The 19346-nt window shown below is 41.3% G+C and overlaps 1 protein-coding gene across 4 annotated transcripts in view; it reads left to right on the top strand.

The window, feature by feature from the left end:
* LOC147214425 (ERC protein 2-like) overlaps positions 1 to 19346 on the top strand; it is a 141963-nt gene that overhangs the window by 55590 nt on the left and 67027 nt on the right. For 3 of the 4 annotated variants that reach the window (XM_086141662.1, XM_086141665.1, XM_086141663.1), the window contains 5 exons: positions 2184 to 2225; positions 2564 to 2757; positions 9074 to 9167; positions 13574 to 13726; positions 17719 to 17879. In XM_086141662.1, the coding sequence (XP_085997788.1) occupies positions 2184 to 2225; positions 2564 to 2757; positions 9074 to 9167; positions 13574 to 13726; positions 17719 to 17879 (644 nt within the window). The remainder of the gene's footprint in view (positions 1 to 2183; positions 2226 to 2563; positions 2758 to 9073; positions 9168 to 13573; positions 13727 to 17718; positions 17880 to 19346) is intronic. The other variant, XM_086141664.1, reaches the window with a different exon arrangement.

Raw genomic sequence — 19346 nt, 5'->3', positions numbered from 1 at the left:
AAAGACACATGGTGTTTTTTTGTGTTTATAGGAGCTTGTTTTTCCGCGTTTCCTCCTGTTTTCTCGAGAATGCACGCTGGCTTAGTACCGGTTTAGAGAAGAACAAGTAGTCGGTAGTCTTTACGTGCTTATATATACGAGTCTTTTAAGGTATATTTCTGATCATATTTTTTTCTGACATGGCAGGTTGTGTTAAAAGAAAGAGATAGAGATCTCTGGCTGGACATGACACTTATTGGCCAGAAGCTTGTTAATTGGGCTAAAAGAGGCAACCCCATATGGCTTTAAATCAAGAAAACATTCAAAAATGTATAAATAAGCGTTTTTGCAGGACAGCGATATTATCCTTTCAAGCAGATGTCAGATTTCTAATTCTCCTCAGATCATGTACACATGGCGGCCTACTCACTATATCTGCAGCTGTTGGATTACTGTCTCTGAGCTTTTTGCATCTTGACCCCAGAGTGCTGTTGACATCCTCACATCCTCACATCCTCATCCTCTTCCCAGGAAATGGTATTTGTTGATCTCCGGGTTAATAACGGACTTCTGGATCTAAACACAAAATGTTCAAAGACGAAAGCAGTCGAGAACCACAGGGAAGACGGTGACCTTTAAAATACGGCTCGTGGATTGGAAAAAGCCACACCTTAATCACCTTTTCAAACCGCGCAGATGTCCTGGAGTCTTTTTTTGTATTTGGATATTTGGTAGCAATATATGGACATCTGTAAGCAGGCACAGGATGCAATGTGGGTAAAAAAGCATCTTTTGGCGTCTGGTCTGACTGAAGGCTGACTTACTCTGCTCAAAATCTGTTGGTCGGACAAACTTTATTTAGGATATTAGTCATTTTAAGTATTTTTCACAAGTATTAAGTACTTTAAATAACAGCAAATGTTTTTTTTTTTTTTTGTCCTCAAACTTCCCTCGAAGCTCTCCTTAGCTTTTCTCAAATGTCAATTGAACTCAATGAACTCACTGTTCTCACAACGCCTGCCCTTCTTTTTTGTCCGTGTCCTGCATTGAGAAAACATAACAAACTCCAGCCCACTTAGGCCTAATGCATTTTATGCTCGCTAAGATCGGACTTGAAGTGTGGGATGGGTGTATGAGATAGGTGTTGAAGTAATGCGGTGAGGAAAAGGTAAACAATAGCCGCTTACCATCGCAGACAACCGCCCAGAATTTAAATCTCAGCGGCGGTTTGTGCAGATCCAGAGATAAGTTGAAAGATTTGTGTAGGTAATTCTCTTGACATCACACAAATAAACTCCGATAATATTCGTTGAAGAATACCGATGCAGGACTTGCACGGACAGGTGAAAGACTGCAAAGACAGACACACCACAATTTTTCATGATAATTTCATCACAGAAAATTTGAGAAAATATTACAGATTTACATCTTTTTCTGCTAATCTGTTTCATCGTGCATGGCTCTAATATCCAAGTCTGTGTGGTCTACCATGGCTGTATTTCACATATACAGGAGTGACCATTTTGTGGTAATGAAGAGGCACTCATTGCTACTAAATGTGGATAATAGTCAACAGACTTTCTGTAATGACAGCGAACAGAGTACACTTAATTCTACATTTCTAGTGTCTTAATAATAGTGGATGTGTATGTGTGTGTGTGTTAGAGTTCACTTGGCGATGCCTTGGGTGTCTCAACAAGTTAAACTACTTTGAAAAATGAAGTAGAGCTGTTAAACCCAAGAGAGGAAAGGAAGTAGAGGAAAATATCATTTTTGGAGGGAAAATTCCACCGAGATCTTTTATTTTTTCTGCCTTTGGAGAATGAATTTTTCTTTCTATTCTCAACTATTTGCTCCATAAAAAAAATGACATGTATGGTGGTCTAATAATATCACAGCCAGGCAGAGACAGTAATTCCATAATGGTAATGACTGAATGCCAAACTGCCCCGGGGAGGCAGCTGTTAGAGACAAACCACAGAAAGGCTGCGGAGGAACCTGTGGTTGATGAGGAGATGGAAGCAGATGATGATAAAGATTGCTTCTGCTCTACTTAAATTGTGACCTTAACCTCCAGGTCTGAATTATCATTTGTCTTTGGTGTCTTGGCTACTCATTTGAGTTGATAAACTGGTCAGGCTGTGTGAAAAGACTAACGCTGCATTCTTTCTGTTTTCTTGTTCCCGGATTACGTTGCCTTCTAGGTGCAACCCAAAGGTGATCTGTTGCCAGAAGTTAACCCCACAGTAGGTTCTTGTTTCTTTCCTTTAAATTGCTTTCTGTTTGTGTTTGTGCCTCTGTGTTAAACTCGAGCTCTATGGTGTCAGTCTTAGCCCAGCTGCAGTAACTTTGGGATATATATTTTTAGGTCCTTTTTATTCATTGCCTTTTTTTTAACCATGTTATACTTGTTTATGTGGGAGTAACATATTGCAGTTTATTCTGGTCATTTTCATCAGCTAATGATCTCAGAAAACCACTGCGTTTGAACTCCTGTGTCATATGAAGTCCGAAACAGTATGCCTTAATTATCGAAGGAACCGGCGTATCCACTACCTTTTATATGTCTCGTTTCCCTCCAAAGATTCAAAATAAAGACGATACAGTAAGGAAGTGTCCAGACATCACAGATCGCCTCAGGCTCCTCGAGCAGGAAGTGGCACGTTACAGGGAGGAATCTGGAAAGTCACAAGCTGAGGTGGAGAGACTCATGGCGGCACTGAGGGATGTTGAGGTGGACAGGTCATGCAAAGAGAAGAAAATTGCCGATCTCGAGAGGTGAGATTTCTAAAATCCAATCCCCCACGCTATGATCAACTGGTACCTTCTCTGTGTCCTTAAGTAAAGGTGGTCTCCCTTAGATCTTGAGTCTTTCTGAAATGCTTCATTTATAAATGAGTAATCCACAAGATATACACTGTTTACATTGTACCCTAACAGCACTTGAAACCATTTCCATGCCGCCATGCTTTTACCTCATCTAATCAGAGTCAAGAAAAGTACTTGCCTTTTATTTGATTATTTGGCTAAATATCTTATTTGTTTTTGTGCATAAATGTTTGCAGACCTGGGTGAGTAGACATTAAGCGTGCCCGTCAAATATACCATCCAACTAATGCGTCACAACCCGTAACTATGTGTCACGTTTTACCGTAACTGTTTACTTGGTTTCATACCTACTAATACGTCATATTTGAAATTGGGACCCTTTGGCTTCCATTCAATGACTACAAAGCTCTGCTTTTAATATTGAAAAGAGCAGTAAATATGTTTTAACTTACAGCAAACAATTACGGTTGTCATTCCTGTCTTAAAAATAATGTATTTTCTGTACATGTCAGTGCTGCTGTACAGCAGGTTGTGTGAAGTGTTTTGAGTACCTTACATCCATGCCGTGAGTGCTATTGTGAGTGTTCTTTGTTGTTACTCTGGCCTTAATATGTAAGTGTGTACAATTACACGATATGTTTTTGACTGTCTTCCACGATATATAGTTACTGTAAATTCCCATAGTAAGTGTCTTTATGCGTGTATCTGAGTTGGCTAGGCGGTCAGCCAGTGGCCTGCCTGTGGGAGGTGGCGTATCCACCCCAGACGCTGGCTGTTTAGACAGCACTGTTTATTACTGGCGCAGTGCTACTCAATTATCATCTGATTTATGGATTGGAATGGTGTGTATATGTACCAAAAACCAAAATGAGTGGTTATTCCATGCCAGTACAGAGGCACTGTGCGTATGTGTGTGTACGCATGTGTGAGTGTGTGTGCGTGTGCGTGTGCGTGTGCACACTCGTGCATTTGAAGATGAAGCTGTTATCTTCTGCCGATGCGGATGTTTGTCCAGTTTGTCTTATCGTGTTGAAGTACGCTGTGAAGGTTTGTCTGGTCGTCCATGTTGAGTAATGTCAGTTGATTTTTCCTTTCATACCATCAGTGTAAAACTACATGTTAGAGTATGTAAATATAATAAACTACATCAAATCCGTGCCCCCTCACCCCCCATCAGTTTTGCTAACCTTAGCTATGTCTGAATGGTTTAGAAAGAATCTGGACTGGAGTGCATGTACTGGATCCACCTCTGTTTCCTGCCTCATTCATTACCCTGTTTTACAGTCTCTCCACTTTGGCATGAAAACCATGTGCTAACTCAAACTCTGTGGGAACTCATGAGCATCAAGTATAATGAGGATTCAGTAGCTCCCACAGAGTTTGTACACACAGACTATTCTCTGTTACTGTATTTGTGCATATATGTCATGCCTCTACCTCTAGCCATGCATGTGTCTGCTGCTCACATGCAGCTGACACTGTATACATGAACATGAATCTGCGTTTTGTCTCCGTGCAGAATGTATATGTGTGCACAAGCACTTGTGGGACACAGGGTTGTGGCTTTAAGTGCTAGAGGAGTGTCTTTCCCCTCAGCTCATATATCTTATCTGGGCAGCTCTCTCATTAGTGTCAACCAGTCTGACCTTTCCACACTGGTCAGTGTGTCCAGGTCAGCGTTCACATGCAGGTCAACAGCAGGTTATCAGCCCTGTTCAAATTACAAAGTGGTTTTTGCAAGAGCACTATATTTGTTGGCACCACCAATAACAAGCGACACGCACATTAATTTATTGAAAATCTAATATTCTGACAGCCCGAACATCTCCTATGTGGTCTTGGGTTAGTTTAACTCACAGCGAAACAGGTGGTCATAATGAGTTGCCAAATAAAGGGAAAACACGGATAACTGCTTGTGAAAATTAATAGAAATGCTTTTATCCAGAACGGTGTCACTGAATGGATTGATAGTAATGGAATTTGGATCATTTCCAAGCACCTTCACATTCCAGTCATTCAGTTTAGAATCCTGTGGGAGAAGGAGTGCTGACCTTTTGGCCTCCTCTTGACAGCTATCATTAGCAGACCAAATGAGGATCATCCCTGGAAGACGGATGTTCATACCTCTAGCGGAGTACCTGCAGAGACTTGGCAGGCAGTAGCCCTGGTGGCTCACGGTGGCCCGTCACCTCACCGTGACACTTAATGTTGTTTTCTACCCGTCAATATGTCGATGTGTTTGCATTTTATGCGTCTGTGTGCTGATTGAAATATTTAGTTAAACATAGTATTTCTGTTGGATGGCCTTTTAACGGCTATCTGGAGAATGGAGCACACATGAGGAAATAGACAGTTTGTCATCCAGTTGGCAAAGTAGTCTTGAGTCAAAGATGAATAAAGCCAGGAGGTCAGTGTAATAAAAAACCTTCCAGCACAAAGGAGACTTGTCTCATCACTGTGTCACAACTCAGACCTTTCAGTCATCGTCTGTCAAAACTTGGAACATCTGGTGATTTACGGCCTGTGTGGTCGTAGTCTCTTATTAACTCTGTCTTTATTAACACCAATGAGTAAGGATGTGTAACGATTTCTATAAAACTCATTGTTCTTAATTTCTTGCGGGATTTGATTGACGTGGAGAAATAAAAAGGCGGAAATAGTATAAATCATAAAGCCGTGTGGTTTTCTACTTCATGAATTTTACAATCCCCTGTTCGAAATGTAACATTTAGTATCATCTTAAATTCTTTCTGCCTTGTGTCAATACATAAAACTCCCTTCCTCCTTGATGGCTACAAATAGTATAATAGTGGAATTCTTTTATCCTCCGATACCGTAGACATAGTTTTGATGGTTTTCGCAGCGATAAGAAGGCTAATCTGTGAATGATAAATCAGCCTCCCATTTTGTGCGTATCAGAGTCACTCCGGTATGTGAGGGAGGGTTTTGTGAAAAGGGAGGCGTGCGTGTCTATTTATGGTATATGCATTCGTTCAAGTCAATGTGTGTGTTTGAGAGCAGAGAAGAACTCATACTGAGAGAATGGCAAGACTCCCTTAGCTTGGATGAAACTTCTGTCATTCATTATTTATATTGCACCTTCTGCTGCCTGAGGTGTGGCACACCCTGGACCAGCTGCCAGTCTATCATAATGGCTGCGTCACTACTTTTTCATCTGTGAATCTCCTGCACGTCGACTTGATTCATACTCTTTAGGAATCTCAGCGGGGCCCTTTTTGCTCTGAGGGGTTGGTGCTAATTGCTATGTATTTCGACAATTTGCACACAAACAGTGAATATAATTTAGGGCAACACTACAATGAACTCCACATTATCAAATCTTGCATCTTTTGAAATCACAATATGAACACAACCGCATATACCCTCGAGTCTCTATATCATTGTGCTTTGTTTGCTGTTTTTTTTTTTTTTTTTTTTTTTTACAAAATTTTAAGGATCCCAACACTCACAGCTGCCATTTCGGGTTTGTACATGCAAAAACAACTCCCGGTTTACTTTTGAAATATAGTCGCCTGCAACAGCAAGGTTGTATTCAATAAAACATATACGAAATACATTAATACCTACACACCCAGTTTAACACAAAAGGTGCTCTGACATTAAAATCTGAAGATCCGCAGCGAGACACCAGTCAACTGTTTTCTTTTAAGTCACTCCCAGTTTCACTTTGTCAGACTTACACAAACTAAAGTAGATTTATCGGCACCAGTGACACAGTATTTGCATTGTGATAAGGCATTCACAAGAGCCTTTAAGACCATATCTATAATAAACAGAGGTCTCCAGTTTGGATCTCTCAGCACTGCGTCGAGACCCCAGATATAACGTGTTGACCCAACAGCCTCACACTGAACTTTGCAGCTCCTCCCATTCTCCTCACCCATTACACACTGCTGCCTTTTCATTTTGCCTCACAATTCCGATCATATCCGTGTGTTATTCCATATATTGTCTGTCCTTGTAACAATCCGTGTGTTTCCCTGTCTGCTTGAACTCCGGAGGATTTTGTTGCTTTCTGCTGTTTATTAAAAGAGAAGTGAATGAGATGGAGTTAGAATCAAGAGTTATGAGGGAGAGATAAATGTTAGGATTTATTTTCCTAAACTGTTATTGCTTTTCTTAACCTTTATTTGCTCAGGAAATTGCATCTGCGAATGTACAGTGTTTTCCGGCAACTTTCTACATTTTTCTTATACGGTATATGTGGTGACTCAAAAGCGCAAGATTTTCCCAGTATTCCAGAAAAGATTATTCATTTTTGTGAAGAAAATAAAACGTTGTTGTTATTAACAAAACAAATTACTCCAGTCATTTTCATGAAATTGTTGAAAAATGAAGTGATAAAGAAGGAAAGGTTACTATATAGTAATATCCATCACTTTGGCAAATATTGTTGACTTGACTTTCATGCTGGTGTAGAGAATGTGAGAATTAGAATTGAGATATAGAGGGTAAAACACAGCTGTGTTGACAGCCAGAAGTAAAGCGGAGCTGCTTATGTTGGAAAGCAGATGTGTGGAGTGCTCCAGGTGGAGAAACGGGAGGAAATCTGAAAAATCACTTATTACACTCGTTTTTTCGGAGGCGGTTGGATCGTACAAGTTCTCTCTGGCTATATCTTCCTCTCTTGCTCTTTCCTTATCTTTTTTTCCCCGCTATTCAATATCAAAGCTTGCGCATCCCACACCCAATATTCGCTAATCTGAAAAATCACAGCGCTGCTTTAGGATTTCCCCTCACGTGCAGCCCCACCTTTGTTTTGCACCCTCTCCATGTCATTATTTATTTTTGAAAAAAAAAAAGAGAACTTTAGTGTGATGGATTGATGGAGCTGTATCAGTTATCAAAAGGGATCAGCGGGTCTGCTGGTTTATACACCTGTACCAGTAGCGGTTATGTGTGATAGCTGATATACCCTCATGGCAAGTTTATTCTCCATGGACATGCCCCAGAGCTTAGAAAAACACACACACAAAGACATCAGAGATTGCAGTATAAACAGATTCCTCTCCTCATCTACCTCACTGTAAATATGAGTTGGTCATGCGCAGGGGTAATTCAATGATATTCCTAATTTATTGTGGTCTTTTTAAAACGGACTCCAATAGATTATTAGATTAAACACTTATGTGAAAAAAGAAATTTAAAAAGACCAAGCCAGAAGCATAAGATAAGGAAATTTGGAATTGCATGTGTGTGTGCCGCAGTTGATATGGTGTGGGAGTAAAATCCGTTAAGTCATTCCCTCCTGCTTTCTTAAAATGCTTTGCAAAGTTCTGTTTTGTGTGTATTGAACTTATTTATCATCTTATAAGGTACATCTCAAACGAATTGCAAGGCACCATTACTCTTAAGACCTGACACATACACACACCGAAACACACACACACTCACACACACACAATTTTAAGGGCAGTGACAGCAAATATTTGCCCACATGTGGGGGCAACTTGTAAGTTTGGCCCAGAGTAAACACACTAGTGTGGATGTAGAATAATAATGTGGCGCGTTTTAGCAGCTGCTCGGTCACAGCCTGTTTACAGTGTCAGAGGGTTCTCTTAAGCGCTAATTTGTCACTGTCAGCTTTCGTGCATTTTCTGCTCACTTTACGAAAAAAAAAGGTGTGAAGCCCAAAGTAGGAACTCCATTTCATTTTATTTTTAAAAGTGAAACGATGTGTATAAGTGTGTGTGTGTGTGTGTGTGTGTGTGTGTGTGTGTGTGTGTGTGTGTGTGTGTGTGTGTGTGTGTGTGTGTGTGTGTGTGTGTGTGTGTGTGTGTGTGTGTGTGTGTGTGCAGGAAAAGAATAATATGTACTGTATATGGTTCATGGGCTTTTTCTCTCTTTTCATATTTACATATGCAATTTGTATGTTTGTGTGTTTTTGTGTGTGTATAGGAATATATAAATATATATCTAGGTACATGAATATGAACAACCACAAGGACTTGAAAATGCTGCTCACCTGCATGACTTTTCATATTTTAGATGTCAGAAGACTTTGCAAATATAGTAAATTTATAGTTTTAGTTTTGAAATGTTTAAGAATATTCACTGCAGTGGGCCACTGTAAATCATACCGAAGCATGACTATATATTATGAGACCAAACAACATTGTCATATAATGGATTTTAAATTTACCGTCTAAGACATTATCATGACTCAGCACTTTGATGATTAATGCAAATGGTTTTCCCAAAAGTTTCTCTTGCCGTTCATTTCTTCATCTCTTTCTGTCTGAAGGCAAATCAAGTCTCCCAACATCCAGAAGCAAACGGTGCCAGGCGAGATGAGGAAATATGGCCTGAATGACGGACAGCCACATTCTTTGTCACAGGTTTGAATATGCGTGTTTGTAAATTACGCTCTTCATGGCTTCTTCATCCTAAATAGTTTAGATCGGGTTCGGGTTGAACTTCTCCTCCCGACCTTTCGAGCCCATCTTCCTTTTTCACAGACCACCTCAGAATGAACCCCCCCTCCCGCTTGCTCTCTCTTGTTCTATGTCTTTCCCCCGTGTCCCTCCACACATTCGGTGCATAATTCTGCTCCTCGGAGCATGGCCTCTTGCCATTCGCCCTTTCTTCGGTTCATCTCAAAAGCAGTCCTAAGTGGAAGAGACAAGCATTTAGTCAAAAAGAAATTGGCTCAGTATGCCAGCCAGCAGTTATGGTGTAATGGCCCAGATGGGAATACTAAAAAGACTTAGAAACTTCGTGTGCTATTTATTTAATTATTTATCTCTCTTTATTTTATTTATTCATTCATTTTGTGATGTCATTTGGTGTTTACATCGGTGTCAGCTGGTTGATCGATACGGCGCTCTCCCGTGTGTACACATGCATGCGCAGTAAACTCGCCTGCAGAGTTATGTGGAGGTGTTAATACACAGTGCGCAGCCATGCCAAGTTATTCCCACATGACCGATGAAGTTGAGTACAACTCTCTGTAACTCTCTGCCAAAATCGCCAGAGCCCCTCTCCCAGTCTGTTTTTGGGAAAGCTATTTTGTTATTTCTGTGTGTGCTGGCAGGCTGCATCTAACATCCTATTTCCTCTTCTAAACAGTGTCTGAGTAGCGCACATTAATATTGATACAACCTGAAAAGAGACATGAAAATGAGTGCCAGAATGAAAAAGAGAGGCAAAGGGAAACGCGAGTAGCGTGATTGATGTCTGGTAGATAGATGAAGTTCATAAAAGAAAAAAAAAAAAAGACAAATGGAAATTCAGAAGTGTTTGAATTGTGTTATTTTAGGTATGTATTCCATGTATTTCAAAATATTTAACGGATGCATTCAAGCTCAAGTTCATGTTTATAGTCACAGAAGATGCTTTCATATCATTGTATTTTTTTTTTTTTTTTTAACGGTTCTAAGAACTCTTGGAGAAACAACCACATTTTTCTGTGTACACACTGCGTGAACTAAGGATTATCAGAACCTTTTTAGTTTTAGTGTTGTGTTCTTTCCAAATAGAAAAGGACCCTTGAGTGAAATAAGCATACAGCACTTCGTAACACAAAAAGACAATCCAGAAATAACAGCTCACGTGGTGTTAAAAAACTGTAAGCCGAGAACCGTGCACGACCACCGTTAGCCTCGGAAAACGGAATAAAGCATGAAACCTAAATGTCACAACAAATAGTTGCATCTTCATCCTATCTGGGTCTTGAAAACGTAACAAACATTCATGGTCAGACTGATACGTATGAAAACAAAATAAAAACAAAGTAAAAAACCTGGAATAAAGAATCATCAGAATATGTTTGCTTATCTATTTATTGCTCAATCTTGCAGTCAGGGAATGACTTTCTCTGCTTCCCGACGGAGGCGATTTTTGTCCTTTTGGAGAATCATGTGCAGGAATGAAAGGAGCAGTAATGATACAGGTTCCTAGCAAGATACGACTGATTAAAAGCTTGCACTTTGAATTCCATTGATGTGGTGCAAATTCCATTCCTCTAATAATGATACGTCTCAGACTGTGATACATTTTTACGGCAAGTCAACAGTTAAGCAAAGTTGATCCCCGTAGAAACCAATGTGTGAAAGTGAAGCGTAAAACATGTTTGGATTACAGCGATTGTGCAGGTTCCTTTTTGTGTATATTAAAAACAGTGATTAAATCTGTCATTACTGCAGAATTCTATAGACATACTACAGACAACCTATACTCCTCCGTTGTACCTAAACTGAGCTGTCAGATTACATTTCAAACTATCTTGTTCTCTATCCTGTCCCGACTATCCATTTATCTTGGTGTCTGTGAGGAACACAGTATGCTCAGAAGGTCAACACAAACACTCTTCCCCGGCAGTCCAAAGGAGCAAGAGTTTATGTGGGATGGAGAGATAGCATCTCTCCGCTTCATCGTCTCCATCGTGCCACGCTGCACTTCACAAACACAGAGAAAACACACATCGGAAATGCTCACTTCAAACCTTCACACGGGCCTTTTAGTTGTTTTTTTTTTTTTTTTTTTTTTTTTTACGTGCAACAGAGGCGACTCTCCTTTCCCTCAAATGTTTTGACTTCCCAGCTCTACAGAGGCGCGTTAAAACAAAACCATAATCTAAGGACAGTTAATAGAGAGGCATCTCGAGGTTTTAATCCACTACGAGCTTTTTTCCCACACTTTACACTTGACTGAATCTGTATATGAAATGTACTGTGAAATGTGTGGCCCTCCACACTTTTTTGATATTATTGAAATGTGAACCGAGGCGGAGGCTGATGCTGCACACACATTTTTGGACCGAGACAGAGACAGATTTGTCTGTCTGGTTCAGGCTATGAGGGTAAGTAGTGTGTGTGCGTGCGTGCATGTGTTTGTACCCTGTGTATGTCTGAAGCAGAGGATCACAGATACATAGATGCAAGAAATGTGCATTCTCTCACTACTTTGTGATTTATTTTGTTGATTACTCTCTGTCAAAAACCAGAAAGGGCTTGACCCAGTAACCATTCTTCCCAAGGGAAAAAGTTGATGATTGGTGCTGCAGGAAATGTATCTATGCATTTCTTCCACTTGCTGTATTTCTGTACCTTTCTTGCAATTGACTTTTTTTTCCATTCAATGTTTTTTTTTTCCTTGCTTGCTTGCAGTAGTCTCTTGGTACCTATAAAATTGACAAAATATATGTAAAGTAGATACACAGAGGCTGTGCATGTGCGCAACATCACACACACACACACACACACACACACACACACACACACACACACACACACACAGATTCCTGGATAGGTTTCATGGTCAGTCCCAGCAGTCACAGCCCCATCTCAGTGGGGGGCATGTGTATGAATGTGTATGTGCATGCATACACATTTTTCTGTCTATTGGGCGAGGTCAGACCAGTACTTGTTGATTCTGGTGCATCGAATTACTGCCTGTCTGTCACCTCCAATTACAGCTTTGGGCCGCTGATGCACACAGCCTGCCTGTGTGTGTACGTGTGTGTGTGTGTGTGTCTGTGTGTATTTGTGTGTGCACGTGTGCGGGTGTTTGTCACTCACCTCCAGCTGTGTCGTGCTGACGTGACAAGCAACAAGTTTCCGCTTGTGATTTGGCTGGCTCAGTGCTAGTTTCATCACCCTGAGGGATAATCCCATTGCTGCTGTTTAGTCACAAAATCAGTACGTAATCCTTTGATAAAAGACAGGTTATTTAATATTAACTATTTAATTTGAAAAAAAATAAATAAACACACTAATATTAGAGTATTTTATCTGGCCCAAGTCCAGTCTATTTATATATATCTATTCCTGGCACTGCCCTATGGTTAGTCGTGATTTATTCCAGTTTTTCATCTGCAAAGTCAAGCTTTTCCTTAGAGACTGGGTGGGCCATGGCACAAAATGCAATAATAAATGAAATGATAAATAAGGCTAGAACACTTTCAGACATCACTGAATTTGATAAATGTAAATTTATCTTCAGGCTCGTGTATCAGCTATTTATGGTTTCCTCTCAATTTTACAGTAAATTCAGCAGCAACAGCCTTTTCTGTGATTAATTCTCATTTTATTGTGATTATCAATTCATATCTTTACAAGCATAATTTATTGTGTCGTTTTATGCATCTGATCTATTTCTTCCCGCTGGGGAATCTTGCCTCCCTGTTTTGCAGCATCAAAAGTTCGTCCGAGTGGTTTTGCAATTACCATTTAGCCAAAGTGTAATTGAACCCTCGCATGAAAGTGTCTCTTGGGCTCTTCGCTGCTGCACTGCAACATGTGAATGTTTAAACTTGAAGGCAAATTAGCCTTTTAGGAAGGAGAGAATGTAAGTTAAAAGACAGGGAGAAAGAGAATCTCAGAGTTTATTGTTTCTACCCAGTGTTTTTTTTCACAGTTCCATCACCCGACATTCACAGAGCCCCCCCCATACACACACACTCACAGCATAGGTGTCAGAGGGGCCACACACACACATTGAGCAAGCGAACGTGCACAGCACTTCACATACTCACATGGATGTCAACGGAGGTCACAGCAATGACTCATTCCTTCTGTCTTTCCTTCACTCTAGTGAAGACTTGTCTCTTCTCTCAGCTTAGCCTGTCACTTCCTCTCAGTGCTTTCTCTTTGCAAAAGGATCGACATTTCCCTGTTTAAAAATCGCTTTACCAGAAAAAATATTTGAACTTTATAGAATGACATTTTCTAAAAAGATTACGTTTTTCTTGGTTTTCTTCGTTACTTTATATCCTGCCCTCCTTGAAACTCCCCTTGCCCCTCAGCTTCCTGTCACAGCTTCCCAGGATGCCATGTGGGAGACATCAGACCGGATCAGGGAGCTGGAGAAGGCGTTGAGGGAGAGCATGAACACCTCTGCACATAGGGAGACGCTCTGGGCGCAGGAGGAGACTGCCCGCGTTCAGGCTCAGCGAAAGGTCGACCTTTTTTAAGCTAAAGGGTGGAAAACACACGTTTAAACACACTTCAGGTGCCCCAACAAGGGGACGCCCTTACTAAGTTTTCAAACCGAATGCAGGTATCGGCTCAGCGATGACTAAATAGGACCATAAACGGGGATGATATTAACTGCACCCTCCTGTGGCCCCATGTGTAACTGCAGACATTTCTTTAATCGTTTGACGGCCTCAAACAGATATTACTGGAAAATTTGAATGTTTTTCTTTATTTATATTTGTATTCAAACAAGCCCACTGTTGTTCCATCATGCTCTGTGCCTTGTTTGCCTTGATTTGAGGCGAGCATGCAATCAAGCATCATTGTTCCAGTCTCGAACGACTCCTGTCAGCCCTTAAAGTTGTGTCCCAAAATGTGCTCTGTTCTAACTGCCATCTGTTAGATCTATTTCTTGTAATGGATCAGATAGAGAGAACGGGAGAGAGAGAGAGAGAGAGCGTCTTCTGTGAGAAAGAAAAACAGAACGGAGCGAGTGTGTTTCCTCCCGATGTGAGTTTGCATTTGAATGAGAATGACCTTGCATTACTTACAAGTGCCACAAGTAACATGAGATCAATCATGTTAGAACAAGAACCAATATTTTGAGGCCGAATGGTGGCTGTACTACATCAAACAAACATCCATATGGTCTCTCATCACTCACACACTAAGAGTCAAAGGCAAAAAGCTGACAAAGGAGAAGCTAAAAGATGAAGAGAGGATATTGGTGGATGGAGAAGGAATGCAGGATAAGGTCATATTCAGTTTAGAAAATTCTGTGAGAGCCAATGCTAACTGTGGCTTGATTGTTCTAATGTTTTCTTCCTTTTTGCAATTTCTGTACTTTACACGCATGGCTTATAGTAAGCATGGATACTGTGTTTATGAAACAATATTTCGTGCCACTGAGAGGTCCGAAAGAAAAGTATAATTATGTTTGTGGGACATTTTGCACGCATGGACATGGGTGGATATTTACCAATGTGAAGCCTAAGAATAAAGTAAATCCCGTCCCAACTTATGACATATTACCACACCAAAAGACATAGTTAACTAAGACAAATCCGACCCTAGACGCAGAGAAAATACTGAACGAGTGTGCCTTTGAGCGAGCGAGTGACTTGACTTGACATGAACTGAGACACAATAGAGTCGCAGCCATGATGTCTGTACCACAAAGATTCTATTTTTTACCAGTTTTCCAAGTTGTTCCTATGATGCTTACTTTGGGCGCATATCTACATCTTTTATGTCCCGGTACCACTGTCTTTTTTCAGTCGTTTCCCGTAAGAAGTGGCTGTACGCAGGTCTATTGCGAAAAAGAGCGGTCGCCAGCAGCTCTTGTGATACTCCACCATTTTTTTTTTTCTGTCCGGAAGAGAATATTGTCGAGGTTTATCGGGAATAACCCTAAAAGGAACTATCGTAGTAACCGCGATAGAAACTGTCATAATGACAGGATAGATGGTTTTCAAACATTTTTAGCATTATCAAGACCGCTTATCCTGCACCGAGGGTCGCGGAGCCTCTCCCAGCTGGACCGGTGGCTACAGGGCCACATATAGAGACATGCAAGGGTTTGCTCTCATTCACACATCTGGACAATTTAGGGTCGCAAATGAACCCACTGCATGCTTTTGGACTTTTTGGGGTTTTCAAAAAATAGAGTTGTTGAATTTGGCACTTCTACAGCGGTCGGGTCAATACGACACCAAGACTTGAAATTGTTGTTCAGTTGTAGATCAAGCATCCTCCTGCCAGTTAATAGGCGAATATGAAACTGAAAATATACATATTAAGAACTCAGGCTGGGTCCTGTTCTACACTGAGACACATTTTCTGTTTTTTTTTTTTAATCTAATTCTGGCATCTTTAATCTGTTCTACGAATGCACGGCAGTTCTGGGCACCTTGCCCTGTATTTCTACTTAGAACAGACACTCTGTGGACACAGACCCTCATTAATGCTCTCAGCACACTGAACTTTGCGAGTTAACATGATGTCACCACATAAGGAGGCAGCCAGTAAACATGTGATAAACAAGCAGTTACACCGTTGTCAGTCAGCTGCCACTCTTGCCTGAAGCGAGGGAGAAAAGAAACACTGTGTGCTTGGCGTTTGGGCAGTTGAAAGAGAGAGAGAGACAAGTCCTTCTAAAACATCACCTGACCCTGGCACCGTTTCAGAGCACCTTGCCAGACTAACATTCTCACATTTTCCCCCCTCGTACTTGCCTTGATTTTTTTTTTTCTTCTTTCTTCTCCCCTCCGTCCTAAAGTAATCAGTCTCATGATGTGTAATGCGCTGAAAATCTTCCATCAGCCTGACTGCTGAAATGGAGCATGGGTAATACCCTGGGTCACTTTTCTTCACATTTGCTTTTTGAGTCTCACACTGTCACTGTCTCCTGTCGATTCCCCCGCTCTCCATTCTTCATCCCAGACCTTGTTCATTCCTCTTCGCCATCTGAAGTCGTTTCAGCTAATTATCTCCACACACTCTCTCTCTCTCTCCCTTTGTCCCGATTTTGGTCCCCGTCTCTCTCCCTTTTCTTGCCCGCCGTGGCATTTGAACCAGCAACACCGATGCAAATGGACAAGAGGGATTTGGCCCTTACCTCTGAGCCCTCAATCAGCTTAGCATCTAAAAGGGCTTTGGGCAAGTCTTAGTCAGCCTTAGCCTGGCTGGGAGTCTTTGCCTTGAAGTTGAGCTAAATTAGCACGCACAGGCTCGCCACTAAGCTGATTAGGTTCCTAATTTCACTAAAATGCATTGTATTCCTTATTAATGATGTGATTGTGAAGTAAGGGCTAGCCTGGGTGGTGGGCTAATGGGGGCTGAGACAGGAGGGGTACGGAGCAGGAGGGTTGATCGACATGTGGTGATTGTAAATTGAATTATGTGTGCGTCAGACCGCTCTTTTTACCATGAAAAAAAAATGTTTTGTGATTTTGGACATTTGAATGTTTTCATCAGGCATATTAGCTTTTCGATCTTAGCTGGTCAGTTGTGTTTGGCAGAGGTGAGGGATATATTTATTAGGAAAAAATTAAAGTTGTCATTTTCCCACCATTTTGAATGTCTTAATTCCCACTTGCTTTCCTTTCAACCTTTCTCTCCCTGCTCCATATGTGATATTCATGAACGCTCTGCCAGCACATTATCTGACATCTGTGCAGCACACCTACGAAACCACCAGAGATTGAGAGTGTCTTGAAAATGTGTGAACGATTTGGCCCCATCATAAATGAGGCCCATTGCCATTTTCGTGTCCTACCCCTTGGAGTGAATTTTGCTTTTTTCAATTTCTTCCACTTCTTTGACTCTTTTCATTTTTTTTTGTTTTGTTTCACCATCTAATGCTAGATATGTGCAATGAGATAAATGAAAATATACATATTGTAATAAATAATCTTGCCATCATCAGAGTGAAAATGCCATCACGTGTAGCGGTAAATCCCATTGTGTTGTACTTGTCAGACAATTACACACTTCCTGTCCTGGGATAATGACGCCCCGTGGCCACATCCTGCCTGTCAGAAACTCAGGTTGGACATGCAAGACTGCATGGTTTGAGGGCATGTTTGTGCGGCGGGGAGGACGTGTCATTGACGGATTCAGTAAACATTTCACCTCGTCTGAAGAAAAACCCCACTTGAGAGTGAGATAGAGTGAGGGAGGAAAGAGAATGCATACAGTCTGCAGCACAAGGGAAGCGACGTCAACCTGATGCCCTGTCATTTTACCTGCTCCTTGGTGTCAGTTGAACATATAAACTATCACTCATATGCTCAGAGGCCCATATGCTCTTTTAAATACTTTATACATACAGGGATGCTGATAAATACATTTCCAGACATCGGCTCATCTTATCATATCAGTCATATGTAACATATTCTATATAAAGTATTACATTTAACACCTTGCGTGGTTTTCCTGCTGTTCATGCCTGCGTGTGTCTGCCCTTCACCAGCTGGAAGAGTTGATGGGGGCTCTGGAGAAGACACGCCAGGAGCTGGACACCACAAAGTTGCGTCTTTCTTCAACCCAGCAGTCCCTGCATGAGAGAGACGGACACCTCAACAGTCTGCGGCAGGAGAGACGCAAGCAGCTGGAGGAGATTCTGGAGATGAAGTTGGTCTCACACTCGGCCACATTAAGTACTTTTTCATAGACAGTATTTAAATCCGTCTACCTACTTAGACCTACACTGCTTGCCAATCTTCCAAACAGATGCAAAGAACCCATTGTCTAGCTATTCATCATAATATCGTCAACATTCTGTGTGAAGGAAAAAAGTTTAAGATACATAAGATGCTCATTATTAAAAAAAAAAAACAAAAAAAAAACTTTGTATCCTGTAATACAGACCATGAAGAGGAAAGTGCCAAAGGCCTTACATATTTGTTCAACACCTTCCCACTGTTTCCATTACCCCTTACAGCAAAAATGTCAACTACTATAATGGGCACTCTTGGTAGCTCAGTGGATCACACTTGAATCCTTGTAGAAATCATTTAGACGTCGGCATCAAGTCGAACTTGACACCACGATCGGCAATTTTCAGTTGGTGCTGAGTGAAGGGGCTCATATTTTTGGGGACAGAAAGGATGTGATCCCTGGATGTGTGAATGGGTTTCAGTTGGAATGCATCTAATAGTGGAGCAAAATTCGTATAATATCAGTCTCTACTAAGCATATCATCTTGCCATCCCCACTAAGATCTGACTCTGGCAGCATTTGCCCATCTGTCATTGTTTGCTGTGTCTGTATATGTATACACACACACACACACACGCACACATGTGTGAACCAAACAGTCTGCCTTTCTGTGAGCCCCCCCCTTTCTCCCATCCATATATTAGCAGAAATGTTTAGTGAAGGAAATGTATTACAAATATGATACAGACAATCTGTGCTTCTAGGTATACATGTGAAATTGCAAACATGCTCAGGGAGCTGGCATGCGAGACATGTTTTTGTACTTTACTGGCACTAGGCTTAAATCATTATTATTTCACCATTAGAGAGACATTTGAGGAAGACTGGTGTGATGGTTGGTTGACATAAACAGCAACAAATTAGATGAGATTCTTTGCCTTTGTGTTCAAATCTCTTGACTGGATACAAGTCTACACTGGTATGAGCTAATTAAAGGGGCACAGAGGGCATGACAGTGTGTGTGGTCTCTTGTGTATTAGACTCGATGTGTGTGTGTGAAGAGGTCAGAAGCAGGGGTTTGGGGTCATTGATGATGAGGATTAAAGTACTGTTGAATTGTAAGGGGAGGGGGACGAAGCTTCGTGAGACTAGCTGGACAAGCAACAAGATACATACGCTCAACCTCTAATAACTCGCGTCTGCCGACGCATACAAACTCTGGCTCTTTGCTTAAAGGGGCCTTAGACCTGCTCTACTGCCCGGGTCTGAGTCATCACAAACAACACTGGCGAGAGATCGGGCAGAGAAAGAGATGTACGTGGGTGGGTATGTGTGTGGATGTGGGGGTGGTTGTCCTTGGAGTGAGAGCTAGATTAAAAAAAAATAACAAAGATAATGAAAGGGCGGGCAGCAGGGTAAAGTAGATGCAAGTTAGGGCTA

This window comes from Fistularia commersonii, chromosome 34, assembly GCF_037954325.1.
Source record: "Fistularia commersonii isolate RoL2024-O1a breed Wild chromosome 34, RoL_Fcom_v1.0, whole genome shotgun sequence".
Classification (NCBI taxonomy): domain Eukaryota; kingdom Metazoa; phylum Chordata; class Actinopteri; order Syngnathiformes; family Fistulariidae; genus Fistularia; species Fistularia commersonii.
This window is presented reverse-complemented; position numbering and strand designations above follow the sequence as displayed.